The 26776-nt window shown below is 58.4% G+C and overlaps 2 protein-coding genes across 4 annotated transcripts in view; one reads left to right on the forward strand and one right to left on the reverse strand.

The window, feature by feature from the left end:
- The first annotated feature begins 3439 nt into the window (after window positions 1-3439).
- On the forward strand, window positions 3440-25901 carry MYH7B (myosin heavy chain 7B). Its single transcript, XM_023587771.3, has 41 exons — window positions 3440-3554; window positions 4855-4961; window positions 5078-5221; window positions 5604-5760; window positions 6084-6111; window positions 7131-7227; window positions 9300-9323; window positions 9455-9547; window positions 9636-9699; window positions 10805-10903; window positions 11481-11584; window positions 11727-11865; window positions 12159-12277; window positions 12367-12516; window positions 12685-12855; window positions 13954-14133; window positions 14229-14361; window positions 14444-14520; window positions 14927-15014; window positions 15218-15335; window positions 16148-16271; window positions 16378-16514; window positions 17154-17409; window positions 18396-18638; window positions 19376-19552; window positions 19650-19795; window positions 20039-20129; window positions 20205-20594; window positions 21142-21268; window positions 21357-21475; window positions 21560-21756; window positions 22570-22919; window positions 23115-23239; window positions 23329-23444; window positions 23891-24287; window positions 24363-24488; window positions 24581-24751; window positions 24844-24948; window positions 25045-25140; window positions 25416-25553; window positions 25642-25901. Exons 1-41 carry the CDS (start codon window positions 3464-3466, stop codon window positions 25651-25653), a joined length of 5826 nt encoding a protein of 1941 aa, XP_023443539.2. The 5' UTR covers window positions 3440-3463; the 3' UTR covers window positions 25654-25901.
- Window positions 25873-26776, reverse strand: part of TRPC4AP (transient receptor potential cation channel subfamily C member 4 associated protein) — a 93141-nt gene continuing 92237 nt past the window's right edge. For all 3 annotated transcript variants that reach the window (XM_058286962.1, XM_058286963.1, XM_071211656.1), the window contains exon 19: window positions 25873-26765. In XM_058286962.1, coding sequence (XP_058142945.1) covers window positions 26628-26765 — 138 coding nt within the window. In that variant the 3' untranslated portion in view covers window positions 25873-26627. The remainder of the gene's footprint in view (window positions 26766-26776) is intronic.

Consider the following 26776-nt stretch of genomic DNA (forward strand, 5'->3'; position numbering starts at 1 on the left):
ATTTTGTCTCTGAGCTCATCTCAGCAGGGAAGACCTTCTCCAGGAGGTGAGCTCTGGGCTTTAATTAAAGTCATCCTAGGGAAGTGGATGTGGCTCAACTGATCGAGTGTCCACCTACCATATGGAGGGTCCAGGGTTCGACCCCCAGGACCTCCTGACCCTGCTGACAAGAATGCAAGCAGATGCAGAAGAACACACAGCGAATGGACACAGAGAGCATTCAACAGGGGGAAAGGGAGAGAAATAATAAAATAAATCTTTAAAAAAATAAATAAAAATAAAGCCATCCTAGTGGGTGTGAGTGCTATCTCATCATGGATTTTTCTTTTAAAGATTTATTTATTTTTTAAACGTCTAATTGCTCTTTATTTTTTTTTTTTTAAAGATTTATTTATTTATTTAATTCCCCCCCCTCCCCTGGTTGTCTGTTCTTGGTGTCTATTGATTGCGTCTTGTTTCTTTGTCCGCTTCTGTTGTCGTCAGCGGCACGGGAAGTGTGGGCGGCGCCATTCCTGGGCAGGCTGCTCTTTCTTTTCATGCTGGGCGGCTTTCCTCACGGGCGCACTCCTTGCGCGTGGGACTCCCCCACGCGGGGGACACCCTTGCGTGGCACGGCACTCCTTGCGCGCATCAGCACTGCGCATGGCCAACTCCACACGGGTCAAGGAGGCCTGGGGTTTGAACCGCGGGCCTCCCATATAGTAGACGGACGCCCTAACCACTGGGTCAAAGTCCGTTTCCCAAAGATTTATTTTATTTTTATTTATTTCTCTCCCCTTACCCGCCCCCCCGGCCCCAGTTGTCTGTTCTCTGTGTTCGTTTGCTGCGTGTTCTTTTGTCCGCTTCTGTTGTTGTCAGTGGCATGGGAATCTGTGTCTCTTTTTTTTTTGTTGCGTCATCTTGCTGCATCGTCTCTCCGTGTGTGCGGCGCCATTCTTGGGTAGGCTGAACTTTTTTTTGCGCTGGGTGGCTCTCCTTATGGGGCGCACTCCTTGCACATGGGGCTCCCCTACGCGGGGGACACCCCTGCGTGGCACAGCACTTCGTGTGCAACATCAGCACTGTGCATGGGCCAGCTCAACATGGGTCAAGGAGGCCCGGGGTTTGAACCATGGACCTCCCATGTGGTAGACAGATGCCCTATCCATTGGGCCAAGTCCTCTTCCCTCATCATGGATTTTTAAAAATTGGGGTATCATATATACAATCTAACATTTCCCATTTTAGCTACTTTCAAGTATACAATTTATCATTGTAGATTTGATTTGCATTTCCCCAATGGCTAATGATGTTGAGCATCTTTTCATGTGCTTAGTGGCCATTTATATATCTTCTTTGGAGAAATGTCTATTTAGATCCTTTGTCCATTTTAAAATTGGGTTATTTTTCTTTTCATTATTGAGTTGTAAGAGTTCTTTATATATTCTGAATACTGGATCCTTCTGAGCTATTTGATATACAAATATTTTCTCCCATTCATTGCGTTTTCTTTTTAATTTCTTGATGGTGTCCTTGAAAGCCCAAAACGTTTTAATTTTGATGAAGTTCAATGTATTTTTTCTTTGATTGCTTTGTGCTTTAAGTGTCATATCTAAGAAACCATTACTAATTCCAAAGTTATGAAGATTTACCCCTCTTCCAAGAGTTTTAGTGCTTACATATAAGTCTTTGATCTGTTTTGAAATAATTTGTATATGGTATGATGTAGTGGTCTAGTTGTCTCAGCAAAAATGTTAATAAACTGCTCTTTTGCCACTGAATTGTCATGGCAAGCAATATGTTTAAAAAATATTTGTGTGCCTGTAACATATGTATAGTAAAGTGCATAAATCTTAAACATACAGCTGGATGAATTTGATGACTATGATCAATTCATAGAGCATTTCCTGCACTCCAGAGGCCTCTCTTGTGCCTGTTGCCAGTCATTACCCTCTCTCAAAGGGCTATTCTTCTACTTCTATCGTCATAGATTAGTTTTTCCTGTTTTGAACCTTCTGTGGTTGAAAAGATATTTGAAATTATTTCTGTATTTTCTATCTGGCATACCTGCATATTTGGAATTGGTATCCCACTGGTGATCATGGTTGGAGGGAAGGGGAGGATTTCTCTGTGGAGACCCAGTCGAAATCTTGACTGGAATTCTGGCTCTGGAACTCTGTGGTTCTATGTATCCAGAGTCTAAAGTTCCACGACTCTGATTCTAAAATTCTATGGAATCACCAGTGCCTGAATGAGGTGATGGACAGGAGAGCCTGGAAGAGCCCTGACATATTCCCAAAGCCTGTTTCGGGCAGAGGGAATGCCAACACCCCCCACCCTCATTGGAATGGGACATGGGAGCGGGCACCTCTCCTCTCTGTGTTCAGACTGAGAAATTGGTTTCCTGTGAATCTTGACTTTCAGAGCAGGTTGTGGTTCCTAATTGGTCTACATTTCCTCCACTTGCTTACTGTCAGCCAAGGCATATCTTTGTTCTTATGGTCCCAGGTCTGGTTTTCTTCATTTGTGACTTCCCCAGGGGACTTCAGGGCCTGTCCCGGCCCTCAGAGAGATGGGGATAGAGGCAGAGGATACAAGATGGTGTCCAGGTGGTGGAAATTGATGTCTCACTCCCTTGGCTCCTTTTTTTGACCTGGCCTCTGTCACTGCTTATCAGGGAGACTTGGCCAGTGCTTTCTCCTCTCTAGGCCCCAGTTTCCCTGTCTGTATAAAGAGGGCTGTACTAAATGGTCCCATAAGGCACTCTGCAGTTCCTCCTCTCTGAGTCTCCTTGCTTTCTGTTCCTTGGGTTGTGGGCTTTTTCTGGGTGTATCAGATTCTCTGTGACTTAGTTTCTCCCTCTGAGCTCCTCAGTCTTCCCAAATCTCTCACTGTCTTTTGTCTGCCTCAGTCAGTCTTTGAATGCCAGCCTCCTCTGTCTTTGTGATCCCCTGACAATGGGAGGTAAAAATAGCTCAGGGACCGAGCTGGTGGAGATAAAAGGGAATTTGCCTTTTGTGTCCTGTGGCCAGGATGGGGGGGCTGTGACACGTGGAGATTGCTGACATACCTTTCCTCCGCTGACCTTGACAGCGGCAATAAAAGGGGCAGCACAGCTCTCAGCCCTTACTGTGGTGCTGAGGTGGGTGATCGGGGCTGGGGTGGGAGCCGAAGGGAGGGCAGGCAGGCAGACAGGTGGGTGAGGGTGCTCTTGAGTGGCATGAGTCTCTCTGAATCTGTGGAAGGTATGCTTTGGTGTTTGAGGGTATGTGTGTTGGGGGCTCACCCAGAGAGGCTGAGATAAGGGAGCCCCTGGAAGTTACCTAGTATTAGAGCTTGTGGGTTGGGGGATCATGCTCCAGTTTGGGGCCTCTGGTCCCTCAGTTCCCTCCTCACTCCGCCCTCTTCCAGTGCCTGCTACTCGGACTGCCTTGAACCTCCGAAATTTCCAGTTCCTCATCTTCCACCTCTCAGTGCGACCGCCATGATGGATGTGAGTGAACTCGGGGAATCTGCCCGCTACCTCCGCCAGGGTTACCAAGAGCTGATGAAGGTGCACACTGTCGCATGGGATGGTAAGTGAAGGAAGATGGGATGGAGGCACAGGCACAAAGAAGCCCTTATGGACTCAGACCAGCCCCGAGCTCGGGCTTGAAGGGGCAGGCACTCTGGCTTGACAGCTTTAACTCTGGCCTTTGCCCCCAGAGCCTAGGGCCCTGAGGCAAAAATCCCAGGGACTGTGTGCAGCCCTGTGTGTCACTGAGCAAGCCGCAGTTCGTTCCTCTCTGAATCGGAGCACTACCACCTGCCTCCTGGGGCTGCAGTCTGTGAGGACAAACTCAGGCTGGACCCTCAGGCCTCTGAGATGAGGGGAGCTGTGTGTATGCAGGCTGCCTCCAGGGTCCACAGAACCTGTGCTGGAGCTATTTTTGGTGCTTTCCACAGAGCCAAAGCCACTGTTTATTAGGGACAGGGACAGAGACTGTCCTATTTATGACCTGGTTTGCTCATAGGACAATAATAATAGTTAATGTGTATCGAGTGCTTATGGTGTGCCAGGCCCAGAGCAGATGACTTTCCATGCATCACCTCATTTAATCTTGCCAACAACCTGAGGAGGAAGGGCCAGGGCGGGCTTCGTGGGTGTGCAACCTCTGCATACTAGCACAGAGCTCAGAAGGGTCTCATGCTTGGTTTATTGTTCTGCTATTGCCATCTTGAAATTATTAGTAATTTTTTAAAACAAAGGACTTGCGTTTTCGTTTTGTACTGGGGCCTGCAAATCATATGGCTAGCCCTGACCAAAGCACTGGGCTAGTAAGTGGCAGAGCAGGGAAGGGCACCTAGAGGTCTTAGATGGTCTTTTAACTACCATGAAATATGGGCTCCTGGAAGCTCTGGGGCTAGTTGGCGGGGGATGGGGGTAAGCTGGGAACACGGGACACAGTGAGTAGACCTGTTTGAGTCTTGTGTAATGGAGGAAATAGAATCTCCTGAGAGTTTTGTGCCTGATACTGAGAGGCCACTCCATACGGACCTCAGGAGGTCCTCATAACATTTTGTATTTGAGGAAACAGGCTCAGAGAATGAGGGATTTTCTCGAGGTCACGCAGCAATTACCGCCGAAGCAGGGACTGAACCTACACCCAGTGCAATGCGGGCCTCTTACCCTAACGGTGCAAACGGGATCCTCTGAAGAGTGTTTGAGCTCTTTCAAGGGCCTAGGTCTGAAGGGATCCACATTGGGGACTCCTGCGACCTGGCAGAGGGGCTTCTGGGAGGGGTCAGACCTCTGAGCACAGCTCAGGAACCCGCACTGGGTCCCCAATACCTGGCAGACACTCTCAAAGTGCCAATGCTCTTCCTCCAACCCAGGGAAGAGGCGGGTCTGGGTGCCCGACGAACAGGACGCCTACGTGGAGGCCGAGGTGAAGTCCGAGGCCACAGGAGGCAGAGTCACTGTGGAGACCAAGGACCAGAAGGTTCGGTGCCCCCTTGTCCCCAGCTCCTGGCCAGCTCTGGGTGATCGGGGTCTGGGAGTGTGTGTGGGGGGAGACTGAGGCCAGTCGGGCCCTCCGCCTCCTCGCCTCCCTGGCAGGTGCTGACAGTGCGTGAAGCCGAGCTGCAGCCCATGAACCCACCCCGCTTCGACTTGCTCGAGGACATGGCCATGATGACGCACCTCAACGAGGCGGCCGTGCTGCAAAACCTGCGCCAGCGTTACGCACGCTGGATGATCTACGTGAGTGGGCGGCCGGGGCGGAGCCACTGGGGGAGGGACAGTGAGGCTGGGGCCGGGGCGGGGCCCTAGCGCGGGAGCAAGGCTAGAGGAAGGCCAAGGCGCTGTGGGAGCAGAATCATGGGAGATTGGGGCGGAGCTGTGACCGGCAGGGGCGGGGCTAAGATGGGCTGAGGGTGTGTCTCGGGTTGGAGGCGGGGTCACGGGCAGGGGCGGGGCTTGCGTAGAAATAAGAGCCGTGCAGGCCCAGGACTGCCTCAAGGGTGTGGCATGCAATGTTAAGTGGCACTTTAGGACAGTGTCTCAAGGGTCTCGGGAGGTGAGGGCTGGGGACTGAGCATGGGACCTTGGCCCTCTACAATCCAACTTTGCACTCTCTCCTCAGACGTATTCGGGGCTCTTCTGTGTTACCATCAACCCTTACAAATGGCTCCCGGTCTACACGGCCGCTGTCGTGGCGGCTTACAAGGGCAGGCGCCGCTCGGAGTCCCCGCCCCATATATACGCGGTGGCGGATAATGCCTACAACGACATGCTGCGCAGTAAGGGCCGCCTTGCTCCCTGTCCCCGACCCAAGATCCCTGCCCCTGCTCCAGGGAGACTTCTGTAAAGGACTCCCTTCCTTCCACGTGCCCTGTCCGGGGCAGGGAAGACCCAACCCTCCTTTCAATTCCTGGGCGCCCCAGCACAGCCATCCTGCCTCTCCGGCTGGGAGCTGGCCTTCGGTCCATTCCTACCTGGTCCTTACCATTTCTAGCCCTGGAGCGCGCAGGGACTGCCCTAGTGCCTTGGACACCCAAGGTGGTCCACTTGTGGCAGGACCCACACCGTGGCTGACTTCTCTATCCCCTCCCCTTTTCTCCAGACCGAGAGAACCAGTCCATGCTGATCACGTGAGTTGTGGACTCTGGGGGTCGGGTGGGCAATGCTAGCCATTTGACAGGAAGCGGGCAGAACCGGAGTCATTTACCGGAATGGGAATCCAGAGTGCTTAGGCAGGGCTTTTATTGCCTGGAGCCAGTGTCTCAGCTAAAGCTAGATTAGGCCTGAGCATTTTCTCCGTCCTTGTCTGGGCAGACTCATGGTTGGTAGGGAGGGTTTGTCCAAGGACCAGAGTGATCACCAGCCCTGATACCCCCTCTTCCCAGGGCCCCACATCTCCTCCCACCCTGATTCCTTGGGGGTTCTGATGCTGGCTCAAGAGGAGGAGGGTGATTCCTTTCCCCTTCCTCCTCTCCCCATCTCCTTGTCTCTGAATCTGGGTAACTAACCTTTTGTCCCCACAGGAAAGTGGTAGAATTCTTACCTGCCAGGGTCCTTGCTTGTGTGTGAGTGTGTGTGCAGGCACATGCAGTGCAGCCTGGTGGCTACGAGCAAGGGTTATGAAGCCCCATGGACTTGAGTTCAAGTTCTCACATTTCCATCTCCTGCTGTGTGCCCTTGGACTTCTGAGCCTCATCAATAAAAAGTGAACAGTCCCACCTACCTACCTACCGTGCAGAAGTACAAGGAGTCACTGAGTTAATATATGCTCCTGCCACACAGCGTCACATAATTTCTCCGAGCTCCATTTCCTTATCTGAAAATAATGATCTGCCTGCCTTCCATAGTTTTCTAAGGCTTATATGAGCGTTACTTGGCCTAGTAACTTCCTGTGCTAAGTTAGTGCAGTAAACAGTGACTTTATCTCATAGGGATGGTCTACACCGGCTTGCTTGTCAAACACCACCTCTGAGGGCTGATTTAGCCCTTGAGTTGGGTTTCTTGAGTTGGGGCCTCTGGCAGGGGGTGGGAGGGTGGGGGTGGAGGAGGAAGAAAGTGGGGGGCCTGCTTAAGGGGGGAGGGTCATTGGGAATGGGAAGAATTAGAATGGCCAGATGGGCATTGGTGACTCATGTTTATGTCATCCAAGCGGAGAGTCGGGGGCCGGTAAGACGGTTAACACCAAGCGGGTCATTCAGTACTTTGCCATCGTCGCTGCCCTGGGAGACGGGCCAGGCAAGAAGGCCGTAAGACTCGCCCACGTGGGCGCTGCTCCCTCCTGCTTCGCACTGTTTTTCTTTTCTTTCTTCCCTCTTTTTTTTTTCTTTTAAAGATTTTCACTCCTCAGAGCCCCCGGCCCTGCCCGAGCTTCCCACCCTGGTGGGAGACTCTGGCCTGGGCAAGGCTTGACCAGAGAGGCTATGGGCACCCCTGACCTGCTGTGCAAGCCTGCTCTGGGCCTGCGCAGAGTCCATCTATAGCATGCAGGGGTGGGACACCGCTATTCCTGAACTCTTCATGTAATTTTCCTCTTCCATCTTGGCCTTTGCATTTTGCAAGCATTTACCAAAGAGGCTGCTTTCCCTAAGAAGTGATTTTTCTTGTTTTTCATGCCCCAAAGAGAGTGTAATCAGGACAATCGGGTTTATACACAGTTTAGCTGGAGCCAGGAGATTTGGCTTTCTCTGCAGCCATGGGTGGGGGGAAGTTTTGTGCCCTGCAATTTCTGTACATTTAGAAATTTCAGAAACAATAGGGGGACCAAATTTTTGGGTTTGTTTTGTTTTTGTTTTTGAGGTACAAAATTCTATTCCTAGCCCCACAGCTGTCAGAGTTTGGTGGATGCCCACCCCTGCCATCAGCCCCCAAATGGGCTGCCTTTTCTTCCCAGAAGCCCAAGGCCTCCTCCCATACAGCCTCCACTCCCGGTCCTGTTGAGCCTTGCTTTTTTCTGGGGCATTTTTATTTTTCCTTTTTCCTTTCTTTTTTCTTTTTCGTTCTTTTGGCTTTTTCCTTTACCCTATTTGATTTTCTTGGTTTTTGATTTTTATTTCAGTTTTTTTTTTTTTTTTTGTGGTGGTGGTTTTTGCTGTTTTGTTTTTGCTGTTGACTTTTTAATACTCTTTCCTCTCTTCCTTCCCCCATCCCATTTTCCAAAATACCAAAATGTCTCTGGGGATACTGCAGAAAGTTGGGGCTTGGTCCAGATGGCAGGGACAAGGTAGGAAGGGCTGGGGCAGGGGGACGCATGGTTGGAAAGGAGCCCTGACTGGAGTCCACGGGAGAAGGTAGGCAGGGGTGATAGGGACACGCTGGCCCACAGGTGCCATGGATGCTGGAACTTAGAAGCCGTCTCAATCCCCTCACCCCCACGCCCTTGGCCGGATTGGCCAAACAGGCAGAGACCTCTGTTCAAAAGCGCTGGATGCGAGTGGGTGGGTGGCGTTTGGAGGAGGGGCTTCTCCCTTCTGCCTGCCCCCCAGCAATATTTTGGTGAGGGTGGGGGTGGGATTTGTAAGTCTTGGGCGTCCCAGAGCTGGGTGGGTGCCCCTGTGGTGGCGTGTCTGTGGAGAAGAGAAGGAAAGAGAAATGGAGGGAAGATAAGGATGAGGCGAGGGAGGGACGGGGAGCATCCCCTCAGCTCGGGAAGTCCCCGCGTAGACAGCAGCGGCTGCCAGGGGGCAGGTGGCCGGGTGCAGGGCCCGCTCTGCTCAGCAAACCCCTTTTCTGCTCTGAGCCTTAGCTTCCTTATTTGCAAATTAGGGTCTGTGATATGCACTTGGCAGGGTCATTTTGAATAACAGTACCGTTGTGCAGGGATGACACGCTAACTACAGCCCAGAGGAAAAGTGAAAAAGGGCTGTCGTTGAGGGAGCGGGGTAGGAAGGTTCCAGGGGGCAGAGCACTCTTCCAGCTTACAGGCATCAGGGAAGCCCTCCTAGTGGAGGGGCATTTGAGCTGGACTCTGAAGGGGAGGAGATTTTAGTCAGGAAGCCACTCGGGCTTGGGGCAGGAGCCACTTCACGGAGCATGGAAGATGGTGGGAGATGAATAGGCCAGAGACAGAGCTGGGGAGGGGAAGGGCTGTGTGTAGGAGACCCCCAGGTGCAGCCTCCTGCCTCAGGCACTTGGCCAGGGCCACCCTTGCTCCCACTTTCTAGCATTTCTCCTTCGGACATCCCTGGGAGGGCCAGGCTGGCGGGTGGGGGTGGGGGGCTACACATGCCGTGACTAACACTCACTGTCCCGCTAACCTCTCAGCCCTACTCCACCCCCCCGGGACTTCCCGCCCTCTAACTTTGTTTTTCTTCTCCCCCAGCAATTTCTGGCAACAAAGACTGGGGTAAGTCTGGGGCCAGCCTGAGTGGGCAGGTGACCAGCATGAGGCCCTGGGCCCCCACCCCCTTCACAACCAGAGGTGGTCTGTGAGCTCCGACCCCTCACGGGCGTCCTCATCCCCACCTCCACCCCCAGGGCACCCTTGAGGATCAGATCATCGAGGCTAACCCTGCCATGGAGGCTTTCGGCAATGCCAAGACCCTGCGGAACGACAACTCCTCCCGCTTTGTGAGTGGCCGCAGGGGCTGCGGGGGCCTTCGGGAGCAGCACAGCCTTGGCTGGGCCTCCTGGCTGAGGGCCTGTCCTCTGCCCACAGGGCAAGTTCATCCGCATTCACTTTGGTCCCTCTGGGAAACTGGCATCCGCTGATATTGACAGCTGTGAGTCTGGGAGAGGGAGGATGAAGATGGGGTCCTGGGGAAGAGGGGATGGAGGGCTGGGCCTGAGTCCTTTCGCTCACGTTCTTTTGGCTCCCACCTGTTCTGGACACTTCTCTCCATCCCCTGGTCACTGCTGAGCCCAGACTACCTCACCTCTCACCTGGAACGTTGCGGCGGCCCCCTCGGGGTCTCCCAGCCTCTCCTCCATCTTCCATCTAAGCCAGAGTGATCTTCTCCAACATCACACCCCATCCCTGCTTTCAAACCTTCCCTAGGTCCCATCTCCCTTAAATGAAGACCCAAGTGCTTACTTGGCAGTCGGGCTCCTGTGCTTGAGCCCTCCCCCCTCCCCTGGTCTCTCCTCTGTTTCTGTCGCCAGCCTCATCTCGGCGTAGCGCTTCCCCCTCCTGCCCAGCCCTGGCTCCAGGAAACCTCCCCTGAATACCTGTCTATTACTCTTGCCCATCCTGCCTGGCCCAGCCCCACTGCCTGGACACCAAAGCGGGCCTGACTGCGAGAGGGACATGCCTCTGGCCACTCCCCACCTTGGGATGCCAGGAGCACAGACCCTGGCAGTGCACACACACTCTGATCAGGTGCACCTTTGCACACAGCCCCACAGAAACCAGCTCCACATGCACACACTGACCAGCTCCACACTTAGGCATGCACAAACACTAGCTCCATGCGTGTGCACATTGACCGGCTACACACACACTCACAAGGACCAGCCCCTCGCGCACTGACCGACATGCCCCAGCCATGCTCTGCGGGAAGGAGTGTGCCACCGCCGAAAGAATGAAAATGTCGATGAAAGAGTAAGCATATGGAAAGCTACCCGCAGACACCTGCATACAGAGACACGCTGATGTACAGACAGACACATACATGCTGACACACAGACATGCGTTCCCACCCTGCCATGGAGGCTCTCGGCACACCAGTAGTGACACCCTCCTCCACACACGCTGGTGGGTGCGCTCCCTGCATTCCCGCCCCCCCCCCTTCCTGACAGTTCCTCCCCAGGGCCCTTCTCCCCTCTTGGGGTGATCCAGGCTGGGGAGGTACCAGGAGACACTAGGCCAGCACCTCCCCTTCTCTACAGATCTCCTGGAAAAGTCACGCGTGATCTTCCAGCTGCCCGGTGAGCGCAGCTACCACGTCTACTACCAGATCCTCTCAGGGAAGAAGCCAGAGCTGCAGGGTGAGGGCGGGGAGGGCGCACGGGAGGATTGAGCCCATAGGAGCTGGGGACCCCCATCGAGATGCCTGTACGCTCTCTGTCCTGGGCAGTCAGGGCCCGGCCCGGCCCCTCTCCCTTCCTGGGACGTCTGGGTATTGCTGAGCCCCCTCCCCCTCTTCTCCCCAGGCCTCTGGCTCCATCGCCCTGGCAAAGTCGTCTAGCTTTTTGGGGAAACCCAAGTCCCTCTTGCTGTCTTGAGACCACAGAGGCTCCCCCCAGCACCAAGGGCTCTCCAGGGGACCCCTCACTCTGTCTAGGCCCCAGTTCCCACTTGCAAGCGCCGCAGGGCAGAGACTGGTCCTCCCTGTGCCTCAGCGCCCAGCACGGGGTCTGGGCAGGAGGGGTGGCCGTGAGCGCTGGTCAGTGGGTGAGTGGGATGTAGGGGCTGGAAACTAGAAAGAAAGAGAAGCCCCGGCCTGGACGCAGGGGTCTGAGGCAAGAAGTTGAGGCTCCAGGCTGTCCTGCTGCACCTGGGGGTGGAGGAGGAGGATGGCCGGCTGAGCACAGCCCGACCTGCTCTTCTCCGCCGTGTCCCCAGACATGCTGCTTCTGTCTATGAACCCCTACGACTACCACTTCTGCAGCCAGGGCGTCATCACGGTGGATAACATGGATGACGGGGAGGAGCTCATCGCCACTGACGTACGATGGGGCTGGGAGGGCAGCAGAAGCGGGGCCACCTGCAGAGTGGGGGCACGGGCGGCTGGGTAGAGATTCTGTGCCCTTAGTTCATTGGGCTTTGGCAGAGCCCCAACTTCTTCGAACCCCCATCCTCCCACCGCAGCATGCCATGGACATCCTGGGCTTCAGCGTGGATGAGAAGTGCGCCTGCTATAAGATTGTGGGTGCCCTCCTACACTTTGGCAACATGAAGTTCAAGCAGAAGCAGCGGGAGGAGCAGGCTGAGGCTGACGGCACTGAGAGTGAGGGACCCTGACCTGGCCGTCACCTTGACCCCTAGCCCAGTGTCATGTCCATGATCATTAGCCCTAGCCCTTGTCTACAGCCTTTGGTCTTAGTCTTACCTGGCACTGATTACAACCCCTGACTTGTGAATGCTAGACCTTCATCCTCCTGATGCTTACAGTTTGTTGGCCCTGAACTTGACCCCTCTCAACCCCCGTCTTCTGACCCTATGCTGAGGTCAGTAGACCCCCCCACACCTGCCTGCATTCTTGGCTTTCCCTGCCCTCATCCCACCCGTGTGCCCTGCCAGGTGCCGACAAGGCTGCCTACCTGATGGGCGTCAGCAGCGGGGACCTCCTCAAAGGCCTCCTGCACCCCCGGGTCCGCGTGGGGAACGAGTACGTGACCAAGGGCCAGAGTGTGGAGCAGGTGAGTGGCTGGCAGGCCAGGGCCAGCGGGGCTGCCAGGGCAGGGGCCACTCCCTGCCAGGTCCCAGCCCAGCCTCCCTCCAACTCCAGGTGGTGTTTGCTGTGGGGGCCCTGGCCAAAGCCACCTACGACCGGCTCTTCCGGTGGCTGGTGTCCCGGATCAACCAGACGCTGGACACAAAGCTGCCCCGGCAGTTCTTCATCGGGGTCCTGGACATCGCTGGCTTTGAGATCTTTGAGGTGAGAGAAGGCCCACAGGGCTCCGTGTTCACCGAGGTGAGGGGCCTGGGGGGCGGGGCGGGGGGGGGCGGAGACCTGGAGGGGTTGATCCTCGGCACCCTGCTCCCCTCGGGGCCTCCTTTCCCCACCACACGGAGGCCTGCTGAGCCCCGGGCCGCCCTCTGGCAGTTCAACAGCTTTGAGCAGCTGTGCATCAACTTCACCAACGAGAAGCTGCAGCAGTTCTTCAACCAGCACATGTTCGTGCTGGAGCAGGAGGAGTACAAGCGGGAGGGCATCGACTGGGTCTTCATTGACTTTGGCCTTGACCTGCAGCCCTGCATTGACCTCATTGAGAAGGTGGGGCGGGGCAGAGTGGTCGTGGGAGGGGGGCTGTGTGAGTGGTGAGTGGGCAGGAACGAGCATGGGCGTGTGTGCGGGTGCACAGGTCAGTGCGTAGCTGAGCCCTGAAGCCAGTTCGTGTGCGTGTGGCAGGGACAGTGCATGTCTGTGCACGCGTGTATGGGTGGGAGCGGCTGTGTGGTGGAATGGTGTGGAGATTGAACGTGGGTGCTGGTGAGTGTGTGTGACATCAGCCTCTCAGGGGCACACCATCTGCAGTTCCCAAGGCCCTTTTGCAGCTACAATTTCACTGGATCCTCAGAACTGCCCTTGGCAGCGTGTGTTTACTTATTTGATTATAAAACATTAAATATATTTCCCTATTACACAAAGAATGGAAGAAAGAAAACGTAAGAAAATTTGGAAAAATAGGAAGTAAAGGGAAAAAAAATAATTCTGCCCCAGTCCTTCTACAGCCTGTATCTTAGCACTTTGGTTAATATTCTCTAAATCCTTTATCCTGGGCATCCATTTTTCTTTTATAGATGTGTGTCCATTGTACATCCTACTTTTTCTCTAAAAATGTATTTGAATATTGTTGAAAAAGGCAGGTAATTCACGCAGCAGATGATTTTCCTATGATGCATTTCTATAATCCCCTCATGTTGGACAAGTAGGGTGCTGGCAAGTTGTTGCTGTTATAAGGTATCAGCACTGAAGATATTCACTTTCCTGTTTTGTAGATTAGGAAATTGAGGCTTAGAGAGGTGTAAGGGCCCCGCAGCTTGTAAATGAGGAAGGTGAAATTTGAACTCAGTTGCCTTTTCTTTTTTAAACTGTACCATATGTTTGCATGTAACGTGTGTGAAACTGGCGTGTGGGGGTTAGAGTGGGGACAGAGGTGTCAGTTTGAGTTTGTATGTTTCTTAAAAGCTAAGACCAGTCAGTGGTGCAAATTGGAAGGAAAGGGAGTGAGGGGAAGCCAAGCCACACACCTTCCTTTCTGGTTGGGGGCGGGGGAGGGCTCCTAGAGGGAGGGGCTCCGGTGACCGCGCTGGCTCGATGGAGGACCCAGGCTCTCTCATGCCTTCAAGCTTGTGTCCCGTCGGTCCCCAGCCTTTGGGCATCCTGTCCATCCTGGAGGAGGAGTGCATGTTCCCCAAGGCCTCAGATGCAAGCTTCCGGGCCAAGCTCTATGACAACCACGCAGGAAAGTCGCCCAATTTCCAGCAGCCGCGGCCTGACAAGAAGCGCAAGTACCAGGCCCACTTCGAGGTGGTCCACTACGCGGGCGTGGTAGGTGCCTGTAGGAGCCCCAGCTCTTGGCCACTCCCCTCCCTCCCCAGGCTGCCCCAGCCCTGCTCAGCACCCACCCGTCTGGTCCCCGCCAGGTGCCGTACAGCATTGTGGGTTGGCTGGAGAAAAACAAGGATCCGCTGAATGAGACGGTCGTCCCCATCTTCCAAAAGTCACAGAATAAGCTTCTGGCTACACTCTACGAGAACTACGCGGGCTCTTGCTCCGGTGAGTACAGAGGGACGAGGTACCGTTCTGAGGAGGCTCACAGTGATATCCCCGGAGTGACTGGTACCCATGTCTCCGCCAGCCGAGCCCCCCAAGTCCGGGGTGAAAGAGAAGCGCAAGAAGGCGGCGTCGTTCCAGACGGTGTCTCAGCTGCACAAGGTGAGGCCCGGCCTGGGCCCCCTGGGGGCCCTCACCCTCGCAAGCCTCCAGCCCTGCCCTTCACTCCCTGCTCTGTCCCCTGCGCCCTGGGCGGGTGGCCGTTAAGACTTGCAGTGATGTTTAACTCCTCTGCATGTGAACATCACAGCAAGTCTGTGCTGCCTCCCGTCCCTACGCTGCCTGAGCAGGGCCGGGCTCCCGGGGGCCTCGGGGGGATGGGCGGGGGAGCGAAGGCTTTGGTGATGGTGATGGGGACCCAGTCAAGCAGAAGAGGGCACAGGGAACAGCGGCGAAAGAAAAGCTCAGGGTCCCTTGCTCACCAGTCCTGGGTGGTTCTTACCTGCTGCATTAGCCAATTCCGGGCTCTGCCCCTTTTGCGCCTTCTCCCCCTTCTTCCCACTCCCAGGAGAACCTCAACAAGCTGATGACCAACCTGCGGGCCACACAGCCCCACTTCGTCCGTTGCATTGTCCCCAATGAGAATAAGACCCCAGGTAAGGCAACCCAGGGCAGGCTTGGTGGGGGTGGGGGGACACGGGAAGGAGGGTGACAGGGCACTGACCAGGAAGCTGCATCCTCCCAGCCTGCGGGGCCTGCCCACCTCCAAGCCGGCTCTGTCTGGACTCTTTCTCCTTCTCTGGGTGTGAAGGTGTCTCACTGATCTCTAACCTTTTCTTTTAAACCCCACCATGCCCAGGTGTGATGGATGCCTTCTTGGTGCTACACCAGCTCCGTTGCAACGGGGTTCTGGAGGGGATCCGGATCTGCCGCCAAGGCTTCCCCAACCGGCTGCTCTACACGGACTTCCGGCAGCGGTCAGTGTCTCCCTGCCCAGCCCTGGCCTTTCTCCTGTTCAGCCTGGGATGGCCATCTTCCCCCTTGCCCTCCTCTCCAGTGGGATGTGTTGGGAAGGGCACACCCTTTGGAGCCAGCAGCCAGCCAGACCAAAGCTCCTGTCACCGCGGGGAAGCAGGGAGACTGATGAGGAGGTGGGGGCAGGCATCTCAGGGAAAGATGGTGGTGGCTTACACCTGGGGTGTGTATGTGTGTGTGTGTATGTGTGTGTGTGTGTGTGTGGTGAACGGATTTGTGGTAAATATTGGAGGTGGAGCCAACAGGCTTGCTGATGAGTTGGATACAGAGTAAGAAAAAGACAAGGGTGACTCCCAGAGTTTTGGTTGAGCAACTGGGAGTTGCTGGTAGATTAACTGGCATGGGCCAGTCCACCTCTCTGGTCAGCTCACTGCACGGGCCAGCTTGCCTTCACCAGGAGGCCTCGGGAATCGAACCCTGGACCTCCCATGTGGTAGAAGGGAGCCTGATCGCTTGAGCCACATCCACTTCCCAATCCAAGCTTGGTTGTTTTTAGCATGGGTGTGTTTTATTTACACGAAGGTATTATGCTGTAGAAAGGTCCAAGGTTTTTAAGCAGAATATGCCCAGAAGCCAAGTGTCATGATGGCCTGCCCTGCTGACGGCCTTGTTCAGCCTGGGCCCTTCTCGAGCCCTTGCTCCAGGCCCCCTGGGGCCCCGGAGTTAGCCCAGCTGCTCGCCCCACCAGCCTCCTCAGGCCTCGGCTCTCCTCCCCTTCCCAGCCCCTCCTCACCGGCCTTCCTTGCTCTCCCAGGTACCGCATACTGAACCCCAGTGCCATCCCGGATGACACATTCATGGACAGCAGGAAGGCCACGGAGAAGCTGCTGGGCTCGCTGGACATCGACCACACCCAGTACCAGTTTGGCCACACCAAGGTCAGGGCACAGCAGGCTGGGCTGGCCGTGGGTGTAGGGGTCACGACAGACTGGGTCACGCTGGCAGTCGGGGGTCACCCGCTGGCTCCCCGTGCCCCTCCCCCAGGTGTTCTTCAAGGCTGGGATGCTTGGTGTCCTGGAGGAGCTCCGTGACCAGCGTCTGGCCAAGGTCCTGACCCTGCTGCAGGCGCGCAGCCGGGGCCGCCTCATGCGCCTCGAGTACCAGCGCCTGCTAGGAGGCAGGTGGGTGTGGGGGCGGGCACAGAGGCGTGTCCCCTCCCCCCCGCTCCCAGAACCACCTGCTCTCCGCACCCTGCCATCCTACCCCAGGGATCAGAAGAGCCATCCTTGGTAGGGGCAAGGCTCTGTTCCAGCCCCCACTTCTTGCCTCAGAGATTGGGGTGAGAGCACCTGCCACTCCCCCCCAGGCCCCCCGAGCAGGGCCGGCATGGTCAGAAGAGCGTCCAGTGTTGCCCACTTGCTCTTACGTGCCAGGCCCTGGGCAGGACACTTGGTGAAAGTCTAGGCCTCCGTGGTAGGTGTGGGGTTGTCTCTGTCTTGTGGGGGGGCTGCCCGAGTCAGAGTCATCTCAGCTAGTGAGTCCTAGCTCTCACCGTGTCTCCAGCCACGGGAGCGGCCACCAGGACACCCCGGGCTCCTTGAACCTGTGGGTTCAATTCCAGGCGGCTGGAGGAGGGCCTCCTGTAAGCTCACTTAGGAAATAGGGACCTATTTCCGAGGGCCGTTGGGAAGATTTGAGGGGACAGTACACACCAAGGGCCTAGTGCAGAGCCCAGGGCAGGTGCTCAGGGACCCGCAGGGCTGGGCCTCGGAAGGGACGGTGCCGAGCCTGCCTGGTGACCTGCAGCTGCCCCTCCCCAGGGACGCCCTCTTCACCATCCAGTGGAACATCCGCGCCTTCAATGCCGTCAAGAATTGGTCATGGATGAAGCTCTTTTTTAAGATGAAACCACTGCTGCGCTCGGCGCAGGCCGAGGAGGAGCTGGCGGCCCTGCGGGCGGAGCTGCGGGGGCTGCGAGGGGCTCTGGCCACTGCTGAAGCCAAACGCCAGGAGCTAGAGGAGACACATGTCAGCGTCACCCAGGAGAAGAATGACCTGGCCCTGCAGCTGCAGGCAGTGAGTGGGGGAAGGGGCGAGGCACGGGTGACCTGGTACCCCCAGGGTGCCCAGGCTGCTCTGAGGACACGCCACAGTCAGACCCAGGCCAGGACAGGCCTGGCCTGCTCTGGGTCGTTTAGGCCTGACCTGAGTCTTTCTCCCTGTTCCAGGGGCGCCACGGGGGGCTTCCTGCTCTGGGAGACAAGGCCTCTGGGCTCCTTTGTGCCCAGCCTCCCGGCTTCCTGGCCTCCCCACGTGGCATCCTGCTGCCCTCACCCCCCACGTCACCCTGGCTTCCTACCGGAGCTGCAGAGTGGAGCCCCTGCTCCCTGGCTCTCCTGGGCAGTCCCCGAAGCAGCCCCGGGCTCCCTTCTCTGCTTTTAAGGGCCTTGGGAGCGCAGGTGGCAGGTCACAGGGCAGTAAACGGAGGGCAAGGATTAAGGTCCACAGAGCCATGCCTTTTTCACCCAGCGCTTGAGTGTCACCTGCGTGCCAGGCCCCATACTAGTGCTGGAGGTACATTGGTGGGAAGACAGAAGAAGCTCTCTGGTCACAAGACTCATCACCTAGTGCAGGAGATGGTTATACCGCCAGGTGGGGATGGAACAGTGGGAGAGAATCTCAAGGCCTCGGAGCCCCTGCCTGGCCTCAGGCTCAGCACATAGGCCCTCACCTGCCTCTCTGAAGGGCCCTGCACAGGTAGAGCTGCCAGTTGGCTTCTTCCCTGGAGCCCTTTTTGGGTTGCGTCTTGCCTAAGGTTCCCTGCTGGAGGTACCACTCCTGCCCCCATCTGTTCTGCCAGAGCCCTCATCTCACCACCCCTGAGCTCCTGCAGGGCCAGGAACAGTCCCAGGCATGGCAGGTGCCCACAGCCCAGCCCAGCCTGGGCAAAACCTTGCACAGACAAACAAATGACCTTTCTTCTCTGGGTCCTGGCCTGGCATCCCTCAGTGGGTTTCCCTGGCCTGGCCTTCACTCTGCCCCATCCCCGGTGTCCCCTCCAGGAACAGGAGAACCTGGCAGATGCAGAGGAACGCTGCCACTTGCTGATCAAGTCCAAGGTGCAGCTTGAGGCGAAGGTGAAGGAGCTGAGCGAGCGGCTGGAGGACGAGGAGGAGGTGAATGCTGACCTGGCTGCCCGCCGGCGCAAGCTGGAGGATGAGTGCACGGAGCTCAAAAAGGACATCGATGACCTGGAGCTGACGCTGGCCAAGGCCGAGAAGGAGAAGCAAGCCACGGAGAACAAGGTGTGGGCGCGCTGGCTGCGGGGACAGGCCTGGGGCTGCAGCTCCCACTCTAGCTTTGCTGGGCCCCAGCTGGGCCACCTCGGGCAGGCCACTTCCTCAGTCTGCTCGTCTGTTAAATGGGGTTAATAGCACATCCGGTAGGGTGGGTGAGCCTCTGTGACATAATGGCCTCTGTCGAGCCCTCACTGCAGGGCCCAGCAGGTGCCAGCAGTCATCCCTGTCCCTGGACTGCCAGCCCCCCGAGGGCAGGAGCCCACCCCCAGCTGGCAGACCAGGCGCCTCGCATGCCTTCTCGCCCTGAGCCCTCAAACCAGCCCGTGAGCTTCACAGGCCTGGGAGGATTGCCCCGTTGTACCTGAGGGGAAAGTGGGGGGCAGGGGCGAGCTGCTTGCTCAGGCTCTCGTAGGGGTCACTGAGGAAGCCGGGCTAGGAGGGAGCTGTCTTGAACACCTTTTGATACTAAATAATCGCTGACCTCCAGGGGTCTCCTTCGTGCCAGGCACGGGCCAGGAGCTCTGTGAGCGTCCCCTCGTTACCAGGAACCCCTCGGTACAGCTGGCCCAGGAGGGTGTCACAGCCCTTAGGGAGGAACGAGCTGAGGCTCAGAGTGAAGCTCCTGGCCCGGGGTCCCTTAGCTGGGAGGGGCTGGCTCCAGCCCAGCGGCTGCTCTGACCTGCCACGGTGGCTGCTCAGACCCGAGTGTGGGGAGGGACATCTCCGTGGTGATCCCGGCCCAGGTGAAGAACCTGACGGAGGAGATGGCGACACTGGACGAGTCTGTGGCCCGACTGACCAAGGAGAAGAAGGCGCTGCAGGAGGCCCACCAGCAGGCCCTGGGCGACCTGCAGGCCGAGGAGGACCGCGTGGGCGCGCTGGCCAAGGGCAAGCTCAGGCTGGAACAGCAGGTGGAAGACGTGAGTTGGGGCCACAGCCAGGGCCCTGTGGCGGGGCCGGGGCAGCGGGCATGGCTACCCGGGCCCGCGGCTCAGCCCCGTCCCTGCCCTGCCCCAGCTGGAGTGCTCCCTGGAGCAGGAGAAGAAGCTGCGCCTGGATGCCGAGCGGGCCAAGCGCAAGCTCGAGGGCGACCTGAAGCTGACGCAGGAGTCGGTGACGGATGCCGCCCAGGACAAGCAGCAGCTAGAGGAGAAGCTCAAGAAGTAGGCATGGGGGTGGGCAGCAGACAGGACCCCCTGGCCTGAGGGTGCCAAGGGGAGTGGCCTAAAGCCCCGGCCCCAGGAGCCCAGTCAGAGCCTGGGGTGGAGGGCAGCAGGGCCCAGGGCGGTAGGCTGGGGCGGTAGGCTGGGCCGGGACTTGGGAGGAAACCAGGGGTGCAGGGTGGCCCGGGCAGGTGGGTGGGAGTTAGGACCTGGCCCGGCTCAGGTCTACCCTGTGGCCCCCAGGAAGGACTCCGAGGTGTGCCAGCTGAACCTGCGGGTGGAGGACGAGCAGCTGCTGGGGACCCAGCTGCAGAAGAAGATCAAGGAGCTGCAGGTGGGTGGGGCGGGGCGGGGCGGAGGCGGGGGTCCCAGGCCACAGAGGTGACGGCCACCTGCCCGCCCATCCCAGGCCCGCGCCGAGGAGCTGGAAGAGGAGCTGGAGGCGGAGCGTGCGGCCCGGGCCCGCGTGGAGAAGCAGCGGGCGGAGGCGGCCCGGGAGCTGGAGGAGCTGAGCGAGCGGCTGGAGGAGGCGGGTGGCGCGTCGGCCGGGCAGCGCGAGGGCTGCCGCAAGCGCGAGGCCGAGCTGGGGCGGCTGCGGCGGGAGCTGGAGGAGGCGGCGCTGCGGCACGAGGCCACGGTGGCTGCCTTGCGGCGCAAGCAGGGGGACAGCGCGGCGGAGCTGAGCGAGCAGGTGGACAGCCTGCAGCGCGTGCGGCAGAAGCTGGAAAAGGAGAAGAGCGAGCTGCGCATGGAGGTCGACGACCTGGGCGCCAGCGTTGAGACTCTGGCTCGGGGCAAGGTGTCAGCCTCCTTCCTGGCCCCTGAAGCCATTCCAGCCCCAGCTCCAACCCCGCCTGCCACTAAACCAGTCCTGGCCCTAGCAGCGGACCCCAGCCTCTGACCCCCCGGACCAGCCCTGCCCCTGGACCCAGCCTGACCCATTGCACTACCCCATCCCACATCGGCCCTGATGGCTAAACCGATTCCTAAGCCCGGCTCCCTGCCTGCCACATCCAGTTCTAGCCACCAGCCCTCGCGCCCTGAACTCTGACCCCATTCCTGTCCTGGCCGTCCTGACCCCCAGCACCCACCTGAACCTGACAGCTGACTGCTGACCACCTGAGGCCTGAGCTGACTGCAGACACTAGCACCCTCACCCTCACCCCGTGGTCTCGGGCCTGGTGGGCCCTCTCATGCCTGGTGCACCTGCTAAGCCGTGAGCCCAGCAGAACCCCTGGCCCTCAGCCTGAGCTCCGCCGGGGCCACACCCCCAGGCTCTGACTGTCAGCCCCACACCCTGCCCTCTGATTCACAACCTTGTCCTGATACCTGACCCTGGACCCCAGGCCAGTGCGGAGAAGCTGTGCCGGGCCTACGAGGACCAGCTGAGTGAGGCCAAGATCAAGGTGGAGGAGCTGCAGCGGCAGCTGGCAGACGCAAGCACCCAGCGTGGGCGGCTGCAGACCGAGAGTGGTGAGGGTCTGGATTCTGCTCAGCCACGCCGGGGCCTCGGTGCTGCCCCTTGCCTGCCTGACCGGCCCTCTCGCCCCTGCGCCCACAGGGGAGCTGAGCCGCCTGCTCGAGGAGAAGGAGTCGCTGATCAGTCAGCTGAGCCGGGGAAAGGCCTCGGCCGCCCAGAGCCTGGAGGAGCTACGGAGGCAGCTGGAGGAGGAGAGCAAGGTGGGCTGGGTGCTGGCTGTGAGAGCGGGCAGGGTGGGGGCCAGGGCCACTGGCCTGATGCTGAGGTCACCGGTGTCCCTGCAGGCCAAGAGTGCCCTGGCCCACGCTGTGCAGACTCTGCGGCATGACTGTGACCTACTGCGGGAGCAGCACGAGGAGGAGACAGAGGCCCAGGCCGAGCTGCAGCGGCTGCTGTCCAAGGCCAACGCCGAGGTGGCCCAGTGGAGGAGCAAGTACGAGGCTGACGCCATCCAGAGAACTGAAGAGCTGGAGGAGGCCAAGTGAGTGCCTGCCCGGCCCGCGGACGCCCCTGCCAGCCAGGCCATCACCACGCCCGTGCCTGAGTGTCCCCCACCCCCGCCCTCCTCCCCTCCACTCTTGGAGGCCTTTCTGCCGGAAGACAAGCTCATCAGAAAACAAGGGCGTGCCTGCCATTGGAGGAAGAGCCGGCGCCCTCCGCTCCTTGCTCTCTAATCCCGGCCTTTCCTACCTGTGCTCTTTCCTGCCAACCTGAAGCTTTTGTTCTTTCTCCTTTACATCTTGGGTGATGTTAAATGGCTTTGGGGAAGAAGGTCTTAATTGCCCAAGGGTCTAGGAAAGGCCTTAAACTTGAACGCTGGGGCTCGCTGCCAGTCTGAAGTGCAAATCAAGTCCCAGGTATCTGTGATGACCATGGCACTGCCCTTGTCCAGTCAGATGATTCTTCCCCTGGACCCTCCATGTGTGGGCTCCTTCGCCTCCACCCCCTTGCTCCATTCCTGCAGCCCTTTTACAAAATGAGAGAAATAGATCTGACTCTAGGAAGCTACTAGAGCAAGGGTCAGCAAACTCTAGCCCACCACCTGTATTGTAAATAACGTTTTTTTTGGAACACAGCCATGCTGACTTACTTACATATTGTCTATGGCTGCTTTCATGCTGTGACAGAAATACAAGTCTAGACTAGTGTCTGGCCCTTTATAGAAAAAGTCTGCCCATCCCTGTGCTAGAGTAACGTTTTTGGTACAAATTAGGGCGAGGGTTGATGCTGGGGGTCAGTGCTCGGCCAGCCTGTCGGCTACCCAGGCCCCACCTCGTTTGGTCCCGTGGCTTAGGAAGAAGCTGGCCCTGCGGCTGCAGGAGGCAGAGGAGGGGGTGGAGGCCGCGAACGCCAAGTGCTCCTCGCTGGAGAAGGCCAAGCTGCGGCTGCAGACGGAGTCAGAGGACGTGACCCTGGAGCTGGAGCGGGCGACCACGGCGGCTGCTGCGCTGGACAAGAAGCAGCGGCACTTGGAACGCGCCCTGGAGGAGCGGCGGCGGCAGGAGGAGGAGACGCAGAGGGAGCTGGAGGCAGCCCAGAGGGAGGCCCGCAGCCTGGGCACGGAGCTCTTCCGGCTGCGGCACAGCCACGAGGAGGCTCTCGAAGCCCTGGAGACGCTCAAGCGGGAGAACAAGAACCTGCAGGGTAGGATCTGCCCAGAGGTCAGCTCTGGGGTCAGGGGTCACCTCTGGGCCTGGGCTGGGAGGCACCTTGGAGTCACACAGCAGCTTGCGAGCTGCCCTGAAGTTGGTGGGGTTACCCTGGAGTTTGGGGTGGGTGAGGCACTCGGGTTGGAGCCCATGCCGTGAGGGTGGGTTCAGTGCCTTGTCTACTCCGCAGAGGAGATCAGTGACCTCACAGACCATGTCAGCCTCAGCGGGAAGAGCATACAGGAGCTGGAGAAAACCAAGAAGGCACTGGAAGGGGAGAAGAGTGAGCTCCAGGCTGCGCTAGAGGAGGCTGAGGTTGGGGCTGGCTGCGGGGTGGGCGCGGGGTGGGCAGATCTCTTGTCCCCTGGCCTCCCACCCCCATACTGCCTACTCTGCATCTCCAGGGGGCCCTGGAGCTGGAGGAGACCAAGACTCTGCGGATCCAGCTGGAATTATCCCAGGTAAAGGCTGAAGTGGACCGGAAGCTGGCAGAGAAAGACGAGGAATGCACCAACCTCAGGTAGGGGGCTGGGACCCTCCCCACCTGCCACCACCCAAGGGCTTATCCTGTCTCCCATCCCAGCCACCTGAGAGCTGGGCAAAGGCAGAAAAGCAGCATCAACTGAGCCCCGCTGTGTGCGTGGGCTGGCAGGGGAAAGCTGGTTTACTCCTCCCACCTGACTCTCAGGCTGGCATTACTGCCCACATCTAGGGGTGAACCTTGGACTTGCCCATGGCTACACAAGCAGGAAGAGTAGAACCAGAGTTCAGCCCGTCTGTCTGCTCCTGAGCCTTTCTTATTGCCCGTGAACTTGCTCTGATTTTCATCAGCAGTCACAAGGGGCTTTAAACCAGGGAGGGGCAGGTCACTTATTCCCAAGATGGGGTCATGATGTCGCCAACATTCCTTGGGCATCTGGAATGGCAAGTGTGGTGCCTGCATGCACCTCCACCCTCCCTCCACAGGCGCAACCACCAGCGGGCTGTGGAGTCCCTGCAGGCCTCCCTGGATGCGGAGACGCGGGCCCGCAACGAGGCCCTGCGGCTCAAGAAGAAGATGGAAGGCGACCTCAATGATCTGGAGCTGCAGTTGGGCCATGCCACCCGCCAGGCCACAGAGGCCCAGGCAGCCACGCGGCTGTTGCAGGCCCAGCTCAAGGAGGAGCAGGCAGGGCGGGACGAGGAGCAGCGGCTGGCGGCTGAGCTGCGCGAGCAGGCACAGGCCTTGGAGCGCAGAGCTGCTCTGCTGGCGGCGGAGCTGGAGGAGCTGCGGGCGGCCCTGGAGCAGGGCGAGCGCAGCCGGAGGCTGGCAGAGCAGGAGCTGCTGGAGGCCACCGAGCGCCTCAACCTCCTGCATTCGCAGGTGAGGACATGGGGGACGCAGGGACGTGTGGGGCAGGGGTCTGCTGGCCAGCTCTGAGGCTCTGCTTCTCCCCAGAATACAGGCCTCCTGAACCAAAAGAAGAAACTAGAGGCGGATTTGACCCAGCTGAGCGGGGAGGTGGAGGAGGCTGCCCAGGAGAGGCGGGAGGCTGAAGAGAAGGCCAAAAAGGCCATCACTGACGTGAGGCTGGGCCGGGGTCGGGGAACCTGCGTAAAGCCCAAAGACACTTCCCCTGGAGCCAGTCACCTCCTGACCAGGCCACCTTCCCACAGGCGGCCATGATGGCTGAGGAGCTGAAGAAGGAGCAGGACACGAGTGCACACCTGGAACGGATGAAGAAGACGCTGGAGCAGACTGCCCGGGAGCTGCAGGCACGGCTTGAGGAGGCAGAACAAGCTGCCCTCCGGGGTGGGAAGAAGCAGGTGCAGAAGCTGGAGGCGAAGGTGCGCAGGGCTTCCCTTCCCCTCCCAGGCAGGTGGGCAGGCCTGAGGGCAGGCTCAGGGCATCAGTCCATCCCTGGCTGCCTTGCCTGCAGGTGAGGGAGCTGGAGGCTGAGCTCGACGCAGAACAGAAGAAGCACGCTGAGGCCCTCAAGGGGGTGCGGAAACATGAGCGCAGGGTCAAGGAGCTCGCGTATCAGGTGAGGGATTGGGCCCGCGGGGGACTGGGCCTGTGAGGGGCACGGCCCTGGAACTGGCCTGGTCCATGCCAGAGCTGAGCCCCTTTCCCTGCTCAGGCCGAGGAGGACAGGAAGAACCTGGCTCGCATGCAGGACCTGGTGGACAAGTTGCAGAGCAAGGTCAAGAGCTACAAGCGCCAGTTTGAGGAGGCGGTGAGTCCACGGGGTCTGGTTACCTGGGGCTGGCTGCAGGTCAAGATGCTTCTGGTGATCCCCTCCTCTCTAGGCCACAGTTCCCATGTTGCCTTTGGGCCAGGGTAGCCTTCCCCAAAGGGTCATGTGGCAGTTCTACCCTCCCAGAATGAAAAGAGACTGGACCTAGCTGTGTACCTGAATGGATCCTGGGTGCCTTGCTTTTGCTGAGGCAGGGACAAGGATGACCATCTCAGTTCCCAAAGGGTAAACTGAGGCCCTGCCTGTATCCCCAGGAGCAGCAGGCCAACACTAACCTGGCCAAGTACCGCAAGGCCCAGCACGAGTTGGATGATGCAGAGGAGCGAGCGGACATGGCAGAAACCCAGGCCAACAAGTTGCGGGCACGGACCCGGGATGCCCTGGGCCCCAAGGTGAGGGGTGGGCTCAGGGTGCCAGCCTGTCTCTGCACAGGGCGGCGGGATGTTTTGCAACTCCTTCACACATACCCCTTCCCCTCAGCACAAGGAGTGACAGCCTGAACCCCAACCCTGGGCTCTGAAGAGGGACGTCTGCTCTTCACCTGCCTCTAGCTGCGCCCACCCTGCCGGCCTCCTGTCTCTTCCTCTCTATCTGCTGACCTGCAGACCCCTCTAGGCCCTGCTAGACCCCGAATGAAAACCACGACTGCAGCTCCAGGTGGCTTCCTTGTCACACAGATCCCAAGGACAAAAGTTAGGTCCACAGCAGTCATTTAAAATAAAATTCTTTAATAGTCTCCATTTAATTGGTTTATTTGCTGTTAATAAATTGGCAACACGAGGAAGGGCCAGGGATGTGCTCCCAGCCAGCTCCTGTGTTTGGGCTCAGGCAGGAGATGCTGCCCCATCCCCCAAGGGATGGAGGGCAAGCCCCCCTTCTGGGGGACCCCCCGGGAGGAACACAGTGGCCAATGAGCAAACAGAACCAGAGGAGCTACAGGAGAACGAGGGAAGGACACGGGCAGGCTTGGGGGAGGTGGCATTCTCTGGTATCCCCCAGCCCTGTCCAGGGGCTCAGAAGCCTTTGCCTGAGTCCAAAGGCCAGGGCAAGCTTGGCTCACAGATTGGGGAGCGGGGCGGGGAGGGCAGTGTGCCCACATCTTCCTCCCTATCCCAGCACTGACAGCTGAGAAACTAGGCAAGAGCTCAGACAGAGCTACTTTAAAAAGCCCCCTTGGCTCTGGTGAGCCGGGGCCCCAGGGTTCTGAAGGGCAGGCTGAGTGCCCTTGTCTGCATTGTGGGGCCCCTGAGGGAACTGAGGTCCCCCAGTGACCTGGGGCTCTCATGCCCAGGGCCGAGGGCTTTGAGGACGCTCCCCCTGACCCCCAAGTGTGTACCTGAAGATCTGGGGAGGAGGCTGAGAACAGCAGGGAGGGAGGAGTGGGGACAGGCAGGGCACGTGGCACGTGTACCCACGCTTATCCGCACTGGCCCTGGCCCAGCAGCCTCCTGAGGCCCAGGCCAAGGTCAGTCCTCAGTGAAGTCCCTGTCTATGTCCATGTAGGGCTCCTCAATGTAGCTGACAAGGGCCGAGGGTGACTGACGGTCCGGGTTCAACAGGATGGACACTGTCTCCTTCCAGTATGAGAAGCTGATGCAGGAGCTCTGGGCAGAGA

The sequence above is a fragment of the Dasypus novemcinctus genome, chromosome 24 (genome assembly GCF_030445035.2).
Source record: "Dasypus novemcinctus isolate mDasNov1 chromosome 24, mDasNov1.1.hap2, whole genome shotgun sequence".
Lineage (NCBI taxonomy): Eukaryota > Metazoa > Chordata > Mammalia > Cingulata > Dasypodidae > Dasypus > Dasypus novemcinctus.

Coding starts and splice junctions, on each gene's coding strand:
- MYH7B (XM_023587771.3), top strand. CDS start 3,464: ATGATGGATGTGAGTGAACTCGGGGAATCTGCCCGCTACCTCCGCCAG. Junction 5,761..6,083: donor CTACAACGACATGCTGCGCA/GTAAGGGCCGCC, acceptor CCTTTTCTCCAG/ACCGAGAGAACCAGTCCATG. Junction 14,521..14,926: donor CGGTGTCTCAGCTGCACAAG/GTGAGGCCCGGC, acceptor TCCCACTCCCAG/GAGAACCTCAACAAGCTGAT.